Source organism: Rhinoderma darwinii, chromosome 2 (genome assembly GCF_050947455.1).
Source record: "Rhinoderma darwinii isolate aRhiDar2 chromosome 2, aRhiDar2.hap1, whole genome shotgun sequence".
Classification (NCBI taxonomy): domain Eukaryota; kingdom Metazoa; phylum Chordata; class Amphibia; order Anura; family Rhinodermatidae; genus Rhinoderma; species Rhinoderma darwinii.
Genome location: NC_134688.1, coordinates 329392341 through 329407576, shown reverse-complemented (window position 1 = coordinate 329407576; position 15236 = coordinate 329392341). Strand labels below are relative to the sequence as shown.

At 37.4% G+C, this 15236-nt stretch overlaps 1 protein-coding gene across 7 annotated transcripts in view; it reads left to right on the top strand.

The window, feature by feature from the left end:
* EPS8L3 (EPS8 signaling adaptor L3) overlaps positions 1 to 15236 on the top strand; it is a 169343-nt gene that overhangs the window by 46120 nt on the left and 107987 nt on the right. For 6 of the 7 annotated variants that reach the window (XM_075853658.1, XM_075853655.1, XM_075853657.1 and 3 more), the window contains exons 2-7: positions 6399 to 6444; positions 6726 to 6802; positions 8708 to 8772; positions 9724 to 9879; positions 13571 to 13714; positions 13796 to 13872. In XM_075853658.1, the coding sequence (XP_075709773.1) occupies positions 6416 to 6444; positions 6726 to 6802; positions 8708 to 8772; positions 9724 to 9879; positions 13571 to 13714; positions 13796 to 13872 (548 nt within the window). In that variant the 5' untranslated portion in view covers positions 6399 to 6415. Of the gene's footprint in view, positions 1 to 6398; positions 6445 to 6725; positions 6803 to 8707; positions 8773 to 9723; positions 9880 to 10315; positions 10467 to 13570; positions 13715 to 13795; positions 13873 to 15236 lie in introns of those variants that run through there. The other variant, XM_075853659.1, reaches the window with a different exon arrangement.

The window sequence follows — 15236 nt, the reverse complement described above, 5'->3', positions numbered from 1 at the left end:
GGAGTCAATTTGGAACTGCACCCGGCCAGAAAGCAGACACGCAATTGAAATAACAGCAGGATCACCCTGTCATCGCTCGTCTTGCCTCATCTCAGCTCAGGAGAGCTATCAGGTACCCATAAAGCCATTAGGCCTACGGCAGCCTCGCTCTAATTAGAAGCCGGGGACTAGATTTATTAAGAAAAAGAAAAGGGAAAAAAAAACAAAAAACCCTCAGGCCGTTAGACAGGAAGTGCTTACTTTCCAGAGACAAAGGATTCAGCTCAATGTAAGAGCAAGGTGAAAACATCCCACCAGGAATAAAATATCTCTAGCACAAACATAAAGGCTTAACTGTATATGAATGTCTGAAGACCTGAATATCCATACATAGATTTATAACTTTAAACAACAAGAAAGATCAAGGTTCTTATGCTGCTAGACCATATACCTACTGACTAACTACATGGTCCAAACATCTGGATGCTTGTGTAATACTGCACTCAGGACCTGAATTAAAATGCAAACCCACTGCACAAACCAATTAACATTTGGACCCTAATAAAACTGACCTACAGCTCCAAAAGACATTACCTAAAGGAAACCCAGAACATGTGTTACTACAGGACTCCTGGAATGCCTTAATCTCATAATACCTTCTTCCAGCAAGTTGAATAAGGGGAATACAGATCACAATGGGTAAACCCATAAAAGGTTCAAATGATGAACAAGCCAGGACTGGTAAAACTCTCAAAAAAGGACAAGAGGTTGAAATCACCAGTAAAAAGCTGACCTTTGAAGAAAATCAAAGCTCAAGATCAAGAATATCTGAGATACTCATTCATAAACAAAAAGAATCATACTTACAAAGATTACATATAGATGACCTTGAAAATAGGTCTAGAAGAAATAATCTAAGAATAAGAGGTATCCCCGAAACAGTCGCAGACAAAGAAATCACTAATGTACTCACACATATATTCAACGAACTTCTGGGGAAAGAAGGAAATACTGAAGTAGGTCTTGAAAGAGCTCACAGGGTTTTTAGACCCAGATCGGTTGGACCAGACAAACCAAGAGACATTCTTTGTTGCTTACAAAGCTTCAGAATGAAAGAGGAAATACTGCACAAAGCAAGATATGCTAGGAAAATAGAATACGAGGAATGCAAAATTGTCATATTTCAAGACCTCTCCAAACTGACTTTGGATCTAAGACGGCAGTTACAACCTCTAACCAAAACACTAAGAGAGAGAAACATTCCATACAGGTGGATGTTCCCCTTTGGCCTTGCTAGATCTCTACACAATAAAACACTGACCATCAAAACACCAGATGACTTGGAATTTGTTCTCAACAAATTAGACCTCTCTCATCTACAAATACCAGACTAGACTCGCCCAGAAGATCAATTCAACTTTCCACAACTTCCAAAACAGGATAACTGGGAAACAGCTACCCCAAAGAAAACAAAGAAGATGAAAAAGACCGACCCGGAAGTTGGGAAAACTCTGAAAAGATGAGGAAAATAGAAAATTACTTCAATATCCTTTTGCGAAATTTGATCCATGCTATAAACCCCGGTCGAGATTTGAATGATTTCCAATAGATCTCTACCGGCAGCATATTTGTGTTGGATATATACAAATATATCAACAATCATACGTTCACCCTATCTAAAACACACCCAATTGTTTAAGATGTGTTTAATTCTTGTTATTACTGTTCTGTCTCTGCTGAATTTTACTATTAGAACAAATTATATGTACTACTTAAATAATGGCTGAACTTAAAATAGCTATGTACAATGTTAAAGGCATCCATCAATGTCCCTAGTAAGAGACTACAAATACTTCAATTCTTAGAAAAGGAGAAGATAGACATAGCCTTTCTACAAGAAACCCAAAAAATTATACCCCATTAACAAATAATAAAATCTTCACGAAATGGTACAATTCTTCAACACCCCTTAAAAGATCTAAGGGTGTTGCCATCATCATTAACAAAAAAGTTCCCTTCACCTGTAAAGATGTGTTATTGGATACTGAAGGTAGATATGTTCTTTTGAAGGGATATATATTGGTAAAACATTCACATTCGCAAATCTATACGTGCCTAATAATAACCAAGAGGAGTTCATCAAACAATTGATGCAAAAACTGGAACAATTCAAGGAAGGTGAATTGATTCTAGGCGGCGACTTTAATATACCACTTCAACCCTCATTAGACACTTCTAACAACAGTTCATCAATTTCATATAAAAAACTTAAATGTATAAAAAAAACTACTTGCCGAAGCTCATTTGGTAGACTCATGGAGAATTAAAAATCCTTCTAGCCGAGATTATTCATTTTATTCGGCGGTCCACAAAAAATATTCTAGAATAGACTACCTATTTGTACCTCACTCTCTTATCAACACGATAACGCAAGTAAAATATGGTTCTATCACACAGTTGGACCATGATCCACTTTTCTTACTTCTTTCTTTCACCAGAAAACAAAATGGCAATTATTTTAACTGGAAATTAAACGACAGCTTGCTCACCAATAAAGAAGATAAAACCTACATACTTTCACGAATAAAAGACTATTTCCTAGACAACTGTCCAGACAACACATGTAACTCGAATACCTGGGAAGCTCATAAAGCCGTAATCAGAGGCTTTCTAATTGAACTAGCTCTAGGGAAAAAAAAGAAACAAACAAACAAATTACAATCATTTTAGAAAAAATAAAAATATTAGAATTGAAACATAAGAAATCACTATGTATAAAATCAGAAAAGGAACTATTTAAATTGCGTGCAGAACTGAAGGAGCTACTGAACTATAATACCGAAAAAAACTTCTACTTCGCGAAGTTCAAAAGGTACATGAATGCAGACAAATGTGGAAAGAGACTAGCCAACTTAATTAGAAAAGAACATTCAAATACATTCATACCAAAAATAAAAGATAAAAGAAACAAACTACTGCATGCAACAGAAGACATATCTAGGGAATTCTGTGTTTTCTATTCAGCATTATATCACTTAAAAAACCAAGACCAAACACTGATTAAAAAAACTGATCTAATAAATAAACTACTTGACAATATAACCCTCTCCCACATCTCAGAGACTCAAAGTCAAATACTAACCTCTCCTTTCACAAAACAAGAAATAGAGAACGCTATAAATAATAGCCCAAAAGGTAAAAGCCCAGGTCCAGACAGGTACTCTATGTCATACTATAAAATATTTAGAGACACTCTATCCCCCTTTCTGACACAGTATTTCAACACCATAGACTTAAATAATCCCTTCTGTAAAGAGTCACTGACTGCTCATATTACCCTAATACCTAAAGAAGGAAAAGATCACACCTTCTGCGGTAATTACAGACCCATCTCTCTGATAAATAATGATGTAAAACTTTTTCGCAAAAATAATCGCAAATAGAATTAAACAATTTCTACCAAACATAATTAATCTAGAACAAGTGGGCTTCACACCAGGCAGGGAAGCTAAAGATAACACGGTTAGAATTCTGAATGTGATTCAAGTAGCCAGGAGTAAGAACGTTCCTATTGCTCTGCTGACTACTGATGCCGAAAAGGCATTCGATAGAGTAGACTGGTTGTTCCTAAAATTGACACTACAAAAATTTGGTCTTCCATCTAAATTTATAGACAAAATTATGGCTTTGTACAAAAATCCATCCTCAAAACTCAAAATAAACGAAGAATTCTCACCCCAAATAGAAATAAAGAACGGCACAAGACAAGGTTGTCCATTGTCTCCATTGTTATTTATAATGACCATGGAAGTCCTGGTCAAAATGATTAGGGAAAACAAGGGGATCACTGGACTTATGTGTAATAAAGTAGAACACAAGACCGCCGCATTTGCAGACGATATGTTAATAATTTTATCCAATCCAAGAAAATCGATTAAAGCCCTATTACAGGAGTTCAAAATATTTGGAGGAGTTTCAAACTTCAAAGTTAAAGAGGCTCTGTCACCACATTATAAGTGTCCTGTCTCCTACATAAGGAGATCGGCGATATAATGTAGGTGACAGTAATGCTTTTTATTTAAAAAAACGATCTATTTTCACAACGTTAGGAGCGATTTTGGTTTATGCTAATGAGCTTTCTTAATGCCCAAGAGGGCGTATTTTTACTTTCGACCAAGTGGGCGTTGTACAGAGGAGTGTATGATGCTGACCAATGGGCATCATGCACTCCTCTCCATTCATTTACACTGCACTAGCGATATAGTTATATCACTATGTGCAGCTACATACACAAACCCTAACATTACTACAGTGTCCTGATAATGAATACACATGACCATCCAGCCTGGACGTCTTGTGTATTCAGAATCCTGACACTTCTGAATCTTTTCTGTGAGATTCCAGCAACGGATACGAAATCTCGCGAGATTACGAGGTAAACGAGATTTCGTATCCGTTGCTGTAAATCTCACAGAAAAGATTCAGAAGTGTCAGGATTCTGAGTACACATGACATCCAGGCTGGATGGTCATGTGTATTCATTAACAGGACACTATAGTAATGTTAGGGTTTGTGTATGTAGCTGCACATAGTGATATGACTATATCGCTAGTGCAGTGTAAATGAATGGAGAGGAGTGCATGATGCCGATTGGTCAGCATCATGCACTCCTCTGTACAACGCCCACTTGGTCGAAAGTAAAAATACGGCCACTTGGGCATTAAGAAAGCTCATTAGCATAAACCAAAATCACTCCTAATGTTGTGAAAATAGATCGTTTTTTTAAATACAAAGCATTACTGTCACCTACATTACAGCGCCGATCTCCTTATGTAGGAGATAGGGCACTTATAATGTGGTGACAGAGCCTCTTTAATACAACAAAATCAGAATTGCTAAACGTAAACATAGACCCCCAAAAGTGGAAGGAAATGTCTAAGAACTTCCCCTTTAAAAACTACTGTTCTCACATTACATACCTGGGTACGAAGTTAAACAATTCTTATAAAGATCTCTTCGATTTAAATTATAAGCCACTGTTGACTAAAATAGAAGCGGATTTGGAGAAATGGATTATTCTACCAATCTCGTGGTTTGGAAGAAATAACATCATAAAAATGGTAATACTACCAAAAATACTTTATCTACTACAAGTGCTACCAATTGACATCCCTTTGACATTTTTCAATAAACTTAAAAAGATAATAACGAAATTTATATGGCAAGCTAAAGGATGTAGAATTAAATATTCAACACTCGTAAAAAACAAAAAAGCAGGTGGAATTGGTCTACCAGACATAGAAAATTACAAAATGCTGTTCACTTATGCAGATATATGGAGTGGCAAAGCCCTACGAAACGCAAGCTCTGGGTCGAACTCGAGCTGAGTTTACTAAAAATTAAAGTTGAAGATATCATATGGCCAACACCTTATAATAGATTCAAATATTCTGATATACCCAATCCTTTGACTAATCAAACTATTAGAACATGGCACAAACTGAACAAAAAACATCATTTTATACGTAATATAAGTATTCACACACCAATCTATTATCTGATACCGAATAAACTCAAAAAATTTAAGAAGAAATTATCCACGAACACGAAAGAAGCTACTCCCAGCAAGTAAATTTATTCTAAACAAAAAACTGATTACACTGGAAGAAATGGAAATCGCATTTCCTAATATTAGGTTGGATGAGCAGACATTCAATATGATTACCGAATCAATTAAGGCTTTCCTGCCTGATATTCTAGATACAAGTTCAATTAATTTGTTCACTAACTTTTACTCCTCTAAGATTGTTTCCAAAAAGGCAGTTTCAAAAATTTATCAACTTCTCATCGCTAACTCAGAAATACCCTCATTCATGACAAAATGGGAAAGAGAATTGGGTAAAATGTTCACTAAGGAACAGACAGACCGAATTTTAAAAAACTCTCAGTCCACTTCCAGTTCTACAAAAATACAAGAGCTAAATTATAAAGTAATAGCACGTTGGTACAAAACGCCAGAGCTTCTGAACAGAATAGATCCCAACCAAAGCCCAATATGCTGGCGCAGCAAAAAAGAAACAGGGAATCGGTCACACATCTGGTTTAACTGTGATCTAATCAAGCCATTCTGGGAAAAAATAGAAACAATCATAAACACTGTTGAAGATAACAATATCACTTTGACATTAGAATTAGTAATCCTGAATCTGGACATGTCCTTAGATAATTTCCTAGAACAAAAAAAATATTAGCTCCTATGTGTAGAAATGTTTACCTTCCCTTTTCCCATCCCTTGGTTGAACTTGATGGACATGTGTCTTTTTTCAACCGTACAAACTATGTAACTGTGCTATAGCAATAACTAGTGTTGGGAGACACACAAAATAACAGTCTATAAAATAAATGTTTCTCTTTTTTAGGGGTCTGAACACTAAATATGGATCAAGACATTCTGAATGCAATAGAGTAAGTACTCATCCTCAAAGAATATGTCCCATTTGCTACTCTGTATAATAACATCCAATAATTATGCTACTTAAATGGGTTATCACATGAATCGTTTTCACACCAAAAGTCCTAAAAAATGTTAACAGCTGTTTTAACCCCTTAACGACCGCCCACCATCTTTTGCTCTTTATGCCACAGCTGACTAATAGGCATAGAGAGCACGATTGAATGAAATAGGGAAAAGTTTAAATATATTATAGTGTTGTATGGATTCATGTGCAATCTCTGTCTTCCATTAGTGGTGTGCTTGCACAGCATGTAGAATCCACAAAACCCAACAATTTTGGTAGCAGACCAAGTGCAAAATCCATCTACAGTAAGTACAATTATAATTTTTACACCAAGTTCTTTTATATACAATCATATATACAGTACACTATTATCTACAAATATTACTAATAAACATTATAAAAATGTCCATAAATTGACCGAGCTTGTGGAATACTTTTTTGTGAGACATTGTAATATGCCAGCACTGGACAGGACAACACTGTATTTTTTTGTAACTATAAGGGCCCATGTACATGGTCATATTGCAGCTCTGTACAAAATCCGAGTTGTACAGAGTCATAATATGACGCCTATACCAGCATATGCCTCCAATTTCATATGGAGACATTCAGAGGTTTTTGGCATGCTCCCTCAGACTCCGTAGGTACAGAGGTATTTTCCCCTAGAAGCATTTCTTCTAGGGGAGAATATCTCTATGCACATAGAGTCTGAAGTGCATGGAGGCTGTATAGCTAGGTACTGAGGCTTTTGTAGAAAGTGCAGAGTCTCAGGCCCCATGCACACGACTGTATATTATTCCTCCCGTAAATACTGGCGTAAATACGGGTACTTTGTCACCTGTATTTAACCCGTATTTATGGGCCAGTGCCCATAAATACGGGTCCGTAGTCACCTGTATTCCACCCGTATTTACGGACCTGTTTTCTCTGCTTCTCTTTACACGTAGAGAGAGAGATATTGCACTGCACTAATCGGCAGCCCCTTCTCTCTATCCAACACTGATCGCCAGCCTCTTCTCTCTATCCCGCTCTGATCGGCAGCCTCTTCTCTCTATCAGTGCTGGATAGAGAGAAGGGGCAGAGCTTTTGGGCAGAGTTTTCGCAGCGGAACGCAGCGATAGAAAGAAAAAAAGTTCACACTTCCCCCTGGTCGTTGTCTCGGTGACGCATGCCTCTTTTGACATCCAGTCCGACCTCCCTGGATGACGCGGCAGTCCATGTGACCGCTGCAGCCTGTGATTAGCTGCAGTGGTCACATGGGATGAAACTTTATCCCAGGAGGCCGGACTTTAGGAAGAAGCAGGGAGTTCTGGGTAAGTATGAACTATTTTTATTGCGGGTTTTTGAAGGAAACATTAGAAATCTATATTGTGAGTGCTGCACATGGTACTCACTGTCCAGCGGTAGTCACTGTCCAGGGTGCTGAAAGCGTTACTGCCGATCAGTGCAGCCCCTTGTCTCTATCCAGCACTGATCGTTTACCTCTTTCAGCACCCTGGATAGTGACTACCGCTGGACAGTGAGTACCATGCGTAGCAACGCTCCCGTAAATACGGGTGCACACACGTAGCCACCCGTAATTACGGGAGCCCCATAGACTTCTATATTTTTCAACGGCCCGGGCACGTGAAGGTACCCATGGCCAATAGAAGTCTATGGGTCCGTAATTACAGCTCAAAATTACGGGCGTTTTTACGGTTGTGTGCACTGGGCCTCACTCTGTAAAATGAAAAAAAGTGTAGTCTTATAGTCCAAATATTACAGTACAGAAATTAACTTTTGAATGCTTTTCCCCTGTGGCAACTTACAGTATTAACAGGTTTAGTGGTGTAGGACACGTTACAAGTCCACATGCACATGACTATATTTGGGATCCACATTGCACATATCTCGAATATGTTGGTAGTGCATTTCAATAGGGCCATGCGTACCACCATATAAAACCATGGCGCCATCAGATGCCATATATTGAACTATGTGACCCGCAATATGGTCCCTTATAGCACACAAAATATTGAGCCAAAAGGCAAATGGTCGTAGGGAAATAAAATATCTTACTGGTTAATTAGTTAAACTCCTATAGAATAATAATCATACGTCCTGGAATAAACATGATACATCGGCACTTTTAAGGTAAAATAATTATTAAAGGATTAAATACTGTATGTGAATCATAGTTTGCTTGAATTGAATTTTTGTCCGTGTTACAGATCAGAGGAAAGAATATGCTCAATCTTTGTCCAAAGCTGACTGCAGCTTTTATCATCGAGTAGAGGTAATAGAATAATGCTATACATACTTATTATGTAACATGTCAATAAATATATAAATAAATAGACAAATCACATATAAAGCACTATTTGAAAGACAATGGGGGAGATTTATCAAAACTGATGCAAAGGAAAAGTGGTGCAGTTGCCCGTAGCAACCAAAATGGAGAAGCAGTATTAATTAATTGCTTCTAGTGGAGAATACCTCTGTAAACAATACCTTAAAACAATACCTTAAAACAAGATACATTTTTTTTTATTTTAAATCCAACAGAAAAAAATATTTGTGCACCATAATATAAAATCGGAGATATACGGGTTGTACAGTATCCCCACATAGACTCCTATTGGTGATGTATTACACCTCAAAAAAACACGTCAAGGTTTGTATGGAGTCATAAGAAGGCTGCGTGTCAATGAGGCCTAAATGAGATTTGCAAAAATAAATTCTCTTGAAAACAATGTAAAATTCTGCAGAAAAACAGGGCAATAAGACATCTAAGCCAATCTTACTCAAAGAACCGCTCCAGGGAAATCTTTTATTTCTTCCTCCATTTGTAAACTTGATTAGGAAAGTGACATTTGTTCCTTTTACCGGGTGCTTCATTTGTTAGCCGCTCTGCTCCATGAATCTTACAGGGTCAATTACGTGGATTAGAGGTCAGTTTTTGTATGGAATCCTATAAGACTTACATCGAGACTCTCATAGGCTTGCATAGAGAGAGACTGACTTCCTGTCCACAGAGCTGTCGCTGTAGGATTCAGGGAGTCAAAGTGCGGGTCACGTGATGGAACAGCGGCCTACTTTAAAATGAGGTTCCCTGTAAGAGAACAAATGTCACTTTTCAGATAACACCTAACAAAGTTGACAAACTGAGTTTTTTTTTCTAAATGATAAAGTGCAATAATCATTCATTCAAAGTAACGTTTTGTTAATGTAAATGTGTCAATTCCAGCACCTGCTGACATGTGACCTTGATAATAGCCTGCGAAATGTACAAGATTGTCTGAAACGTCTCTGCTTATTGAATGCAGAGGGGAAAGTGTGGGGTCAAGAAATGATTCTCCAGGTACAAAATGAAGAATTGATACTGACAGACTTGGAATCTCGGGTAAGATATTTGCTTATATGTTATAATAGCAAATATACATTCACGTACGTTACAAATAATTTCCTGAACTGCTGCTGTGTTTTATAAGCACATCTAAATCTCTTAATATGGATTTATATTAATAGGATTACCTCTTAGGCTGGTTCCACATTTCTCGATCAATTTGTGACGTGTGAACACAGCCTAAGGTGTTTTTTTCCAAACTAAAGAAGCCCATTTTTTTATAGCCTCTTCTTATAAGAGAAAAAGCTTACTGGTGACCTGTGCAACCAAGTCCCTTTATTGCTATATATTTTTCACATTTAAATGAGGCCACTAAAGTCTAAAATATATAACAAATGGAGAAGTTAATAATATGTAGAACCCCAGACATTAGTTAGAACAGTAACTGCAGGGCATGGACATATCAAAGTCCACAGTACACAGTGGGAGCTGCTCAAATCACACAATGAGTATCATAGTACACTCTGCTCCCTTGGCTGCATATTGTGGCACCCACTGAACATAAGCGGTTTCAGTATTTTAAGTCTGGGTTCATACAAGGATTTCATTTCCAAAACGGTCATTGAATGCAAAAGAGAAATAAGGTACAGATGCATCCTTCATTTTAACACATCTCTAAACCCGACATATCACAAAATGTATGGTGCTGAATGTTAAACAATCATGTAAAAGAAATATATACTGTCAGCCATCCATCGCCCACTTAACATAGAGTTTTTTTTACTGGATTGCTTTGACGGATGACTGACGGATGTCATCTGTCGCCCATAGATGTAGATGTTAAAAAAAAGTATACTTTTAACGTATATGTTTTTTTTACTAAATGACATGAGATTGTATTGTATTAGTAAAATGAGAAATTGTGGGCACATCTGTATAGAACTGAGATATAAAATTCTTTTGTACCACTACCACTCCTTGCTTTTTGATTTTATCCCAGATTTCAGTGTGTGAACCTGGTCTTAGAGCTGCATGTGCTAAATTTTTGAAGGTTGATGCATTCCATTACTTTTGTCAAAGTTAAAGGGGTTTTCCCACGAGGGACATTTATGACATATCTACAGGATATGTCATAAATGTCAGACCCACCTCTGACCCGCATGCTACGCTGCTTCCGTAACTGCTATTCTCTACTATGGGAGTTACGAAAACAGCGTAGCTCAGCGATCTACGTTGTTTTCGGAACTCCCGACCATAAAGTCAGGAAGTGGCCGGGAGTCAGTGATAGCAAACACAGCTAGAACGGGGTTTAGGGAGCCCCGTTCTAGAGATAGGTGCGGGTCCCAGAGGTGGGAGCCGCATCTATCTGATATTTATGACATATCCTGTGGATATTTAAGAGGAGAGGTTATCCTAGGAATCTTGTGCAGAAACATAAGGATAGACTAGACAATGGTTTGGAGCCCAAAATCAAGAGTATACCAGCTGAACGTATACCGTTCATCTCAATCTTTGGCAATTTGAGTGGTCGCATAGGTAATATTCTGCGTAAGAATTGGCCAATAGTGTCGAAGGGGCATAATGAGATTGACACGTTGAGAACACCACCTATTTTGTCATATCGGAGGACTAAGAATATCAGAGACACACTGGTTAAGTCAGACGTGGGAAGTAGGAAGAAAAACACACAATCACTACTTTGCCCCCCCGAGAATGGAAATTTTCCGTGTTTGAATTGTTGCAATTGCAATAATATTTTGAAAGGGAATAAATTTCAGCACCCATACACTGGGAAGATCTTTAATGTTGGACATAGGTTTACGTGTAATTCAGATTTCGTTGTGTATATGATCACATGTCCATGCTCATTAATTTACATAGGAGAGACGACTATGCCTATTAAATTGAGAATTAATAAGCATAAGAGTACAATCAGGAAGAAAATGATGGAACTTCCATTACCGAGGCATTTTATTGAGAAAAATCATCAATTAAATCAATTGAGATTTAGGGTAATAGATCGTGTCCCGATACTCAGGAGGGGAGGGGATAGACAGAAGCTATTGAAAAAGAAGGAATTACGTTGGATCTTTGAATTAGATTCCCTATACCCTAAAGGTTTGAATCTAGAATATAAGATAATACCTGGACTCTGAGATCCCATTGCTGTTTTTAACATTTTTTATTAACAATGTACACATGATGGGTGATTTCTTAAATTTTATTGCATCTATTTCTTATCTTATATTATGAATATTTCTTACAGTTTAAGAATATTCTTGATGGAGGCTTATTCACCACACACCAGCGGATATATGACCAGAATGAAGATCGTAATGGCTCCTCTTATGTTTTTATCCATCGGGAGTTTTTTTGTGCATTGTCTTTTGAGGTCAGAGGGATCCTATTAGAGAGGTCATAGATGATGATGGATCATCACTCCATAATCTTGTGTTTTTTGCGGTATAACTGTCTGATGTATTTTGTCGGACAGGTATTACGAGCATTCCCCAAAAAGGTTTTTTGGTCACTTTGTGATCTAATTTATGTAGGCGATTTAACGCATTAGATTATTTGATTACATTATCACTTTGTGATCTATATTATGAAGTAGTAATAACCTGACCTCTTCTCCCCCCTTTTTTTCTGATTCTTCGGAGACCTAATCACACGTGACTTATCGTCACCTAGTGAAGGCGTCTATAACAACCGAATTGAGTTTGCCTCAAGTTGTTTAGACATATAGCTATATTTCGATGGATTCTTACCATGATTGAGGATAGTATCATATCTACGTATATCCGATTGTGATTCTCTTTGATCAAATGCTGATTTTTATTTGTGCAGCAGAGACGACTGACTGCGGAGCAAGCGCAGTAGCGCTTTAGGATCGTAACTGGAATCTGGAGTGTGGTGAACTTCCCTCCTTCGTTTTTCTATCACAACAACAGTGATTGACAATATTATTGTTGATGATGTACTGAAGATGTATTATATGCTGCATTTGTTACACTTTTTTGAAGATTATATAACTAATTGAAGAATGTCATTAAGACTAGTGTATGCTTCACCTGGGAGACTGGGTTCACGATTTTCACTGGTTGGAGCGGACCATGTGATTTTTTGTATTCACCTATTTATAACGATGTTTTTAGACATGATGTTAGGCTTGACAAAGACCCCTCACTCACTATGGGTCGAAACGTTGCCTGTCGTTTGTGGATGTCTCGACAATAAAACCACTTTGATGATTTGAAGACGTGTGCTGTTGTCCTACTACTCTTTTGAATAACCACAGGATATGTCATAAATGTCAGATAGATGCAGGTCCCACCTCTGGCACCCGCCCCCATCTCTGGAATGGGGCCCCTTAAACCCCATTCTACGGCTCATGAATTATGCTGTTTCTGTAATGGCAGTTACTGAAGCAGCGTAGCATGCTAGCTATGCTGTTTACATAACTTCTATTCAGTTCTATGGGAATTACGTTAACAGTGTAGCTCAGTGAGCTACGCTGTTTCAATAATTCAGGGGTGGAAATCACATGCTTCAGCCTTAGCACAGAGCAGTAGAACGGGGTTTAGGGGACCCCGTTCTAGAGATAGGTGCGGGTCCCAGAGGTGGGACTCGCATCTAAGATTTATAACATATCCTGTGGATATGTCATAATTGTCCTTGATGTCTCCCATCAGGGACAATTTAACAATTTAACAAAATATAATTACAACATGTCTATTATATTTTATAGGAAAGCCTGGAAAGTATCCAATTGCAAAATATAGAAAACTGTCGTTCTGTGATGGGGAGTCACCCTTACAATTCCCTTTTTGTGGTAACCATCCAGAATCAAGAAAATACAAGTATTTTACTCTTTCAGTCTGAGGAGCACCCAGTAAGTCACATAACAGAATACCATATATCATCAATAATTGTCTATGCTTGTCAACCATCACTCCTATCTCCTGTCATTTAGGCTAACACCCTACAAATAAATATGGAGAAGGCTTTGTCTCAATGGAAAGAAGTCCAAAAGAATAAAGCTAATGTCAGGTATTCATTTAATCTTGATGAACTCTATGCTACACATAGACCTGTGTCCTTCATTGTAAAGTTCCCTCTAAATCTGGAAGGACTGTGCAAACTAGTGAAAATGTATAATGCATTTAGTGTGTACTTGGTTTCATGTCATGTATACAGTCCCACATGCTCAGTACTGATAAAGTGCCAAGTCAGTGAATTTTTTGGAGGATTGAACATTGGTCCTATGAAACTTCAGGGTTTTATGACTTCTGAAATTGGCTTTTCTTTACCAACTGGACATTCCTCTCCTTATTCACAGTAAGAACCGTCGAAACATGTCTATTATTTTTAATGTCTTTTGCTCTAACTGATTCACGACGTGGACATCTATGCTCGTCATAAGCGGCTGAAAGTTGCCGCATAATGACGAGCAGACACATCATGCTGATAACGCGGGCACAGCAATTGTGCCCACGCTGTTAGGAACACGGCAACGGCTGTAGTACACAGCCAAAACCCCCCTCTAACAGCAGAATTTAGAGAAATCTTCGCTGTTAGCTCCATGAATGCCGCAATCAAAGCTGATAGCAGCATTCAAAGGGAAAATGAGAAGTGGGAATCCCATTGATCTCTTCTCAGGGAATGCCTGTGAAGCGATTGAGGGACAAACCTTATATGGACAGACAGCCCAGGGTCCATTGAGGGACATCAGGACTGTCTGATCATATTTCCTGTTGTTAGGGCAAACTTAACAGTACACAATACACATAGATATATGCCAGTACATTAAAGTTAAAAAATCTAAATTAAAATTAAAAATCTCCATATGGAATTTAAAAAAAAGTTCAATTAATAAAAAACCAAAAGATGTAATGAAATAAAGAAATTCAGTAAAAAAAAAAACACACAAATGCACATTTTTAACTTTATTAAATATAAGTCTCAAAACATAAAATAATATACAAATATTTGGTATAGATACAACAGTAACAACCTGCACAACACATTTATAATGTAATTTATGGTGATCAGTATATGCTGTAAAAACAAAAATTACATGTAAACTGCAGCGAAACTGCTTTTTATCTGCATACATTTTTTAAATTAATATAAATGAAACGATAATGTAAATGTAACAAAAAATTTCACCTTCATAAAGTACAACTAATTCTGCAAAAAAGAGTGTCATACAGCTACGTCAAACAAAGAATAAAAAAGTTCTAAGTGCCGGGATGCAAAGAGGAAAAAATCCAAAAATTGTTCTGTCCTCAAGGTGAAAGTTGACCATGTTCTTAAGGGGTTAAATATGTATGAATTAAACACTTATATGCTCAAATTATAAATATATGGCAGAAGCAATGAAATACAGACCACATGTTATTTTTTCATCATAA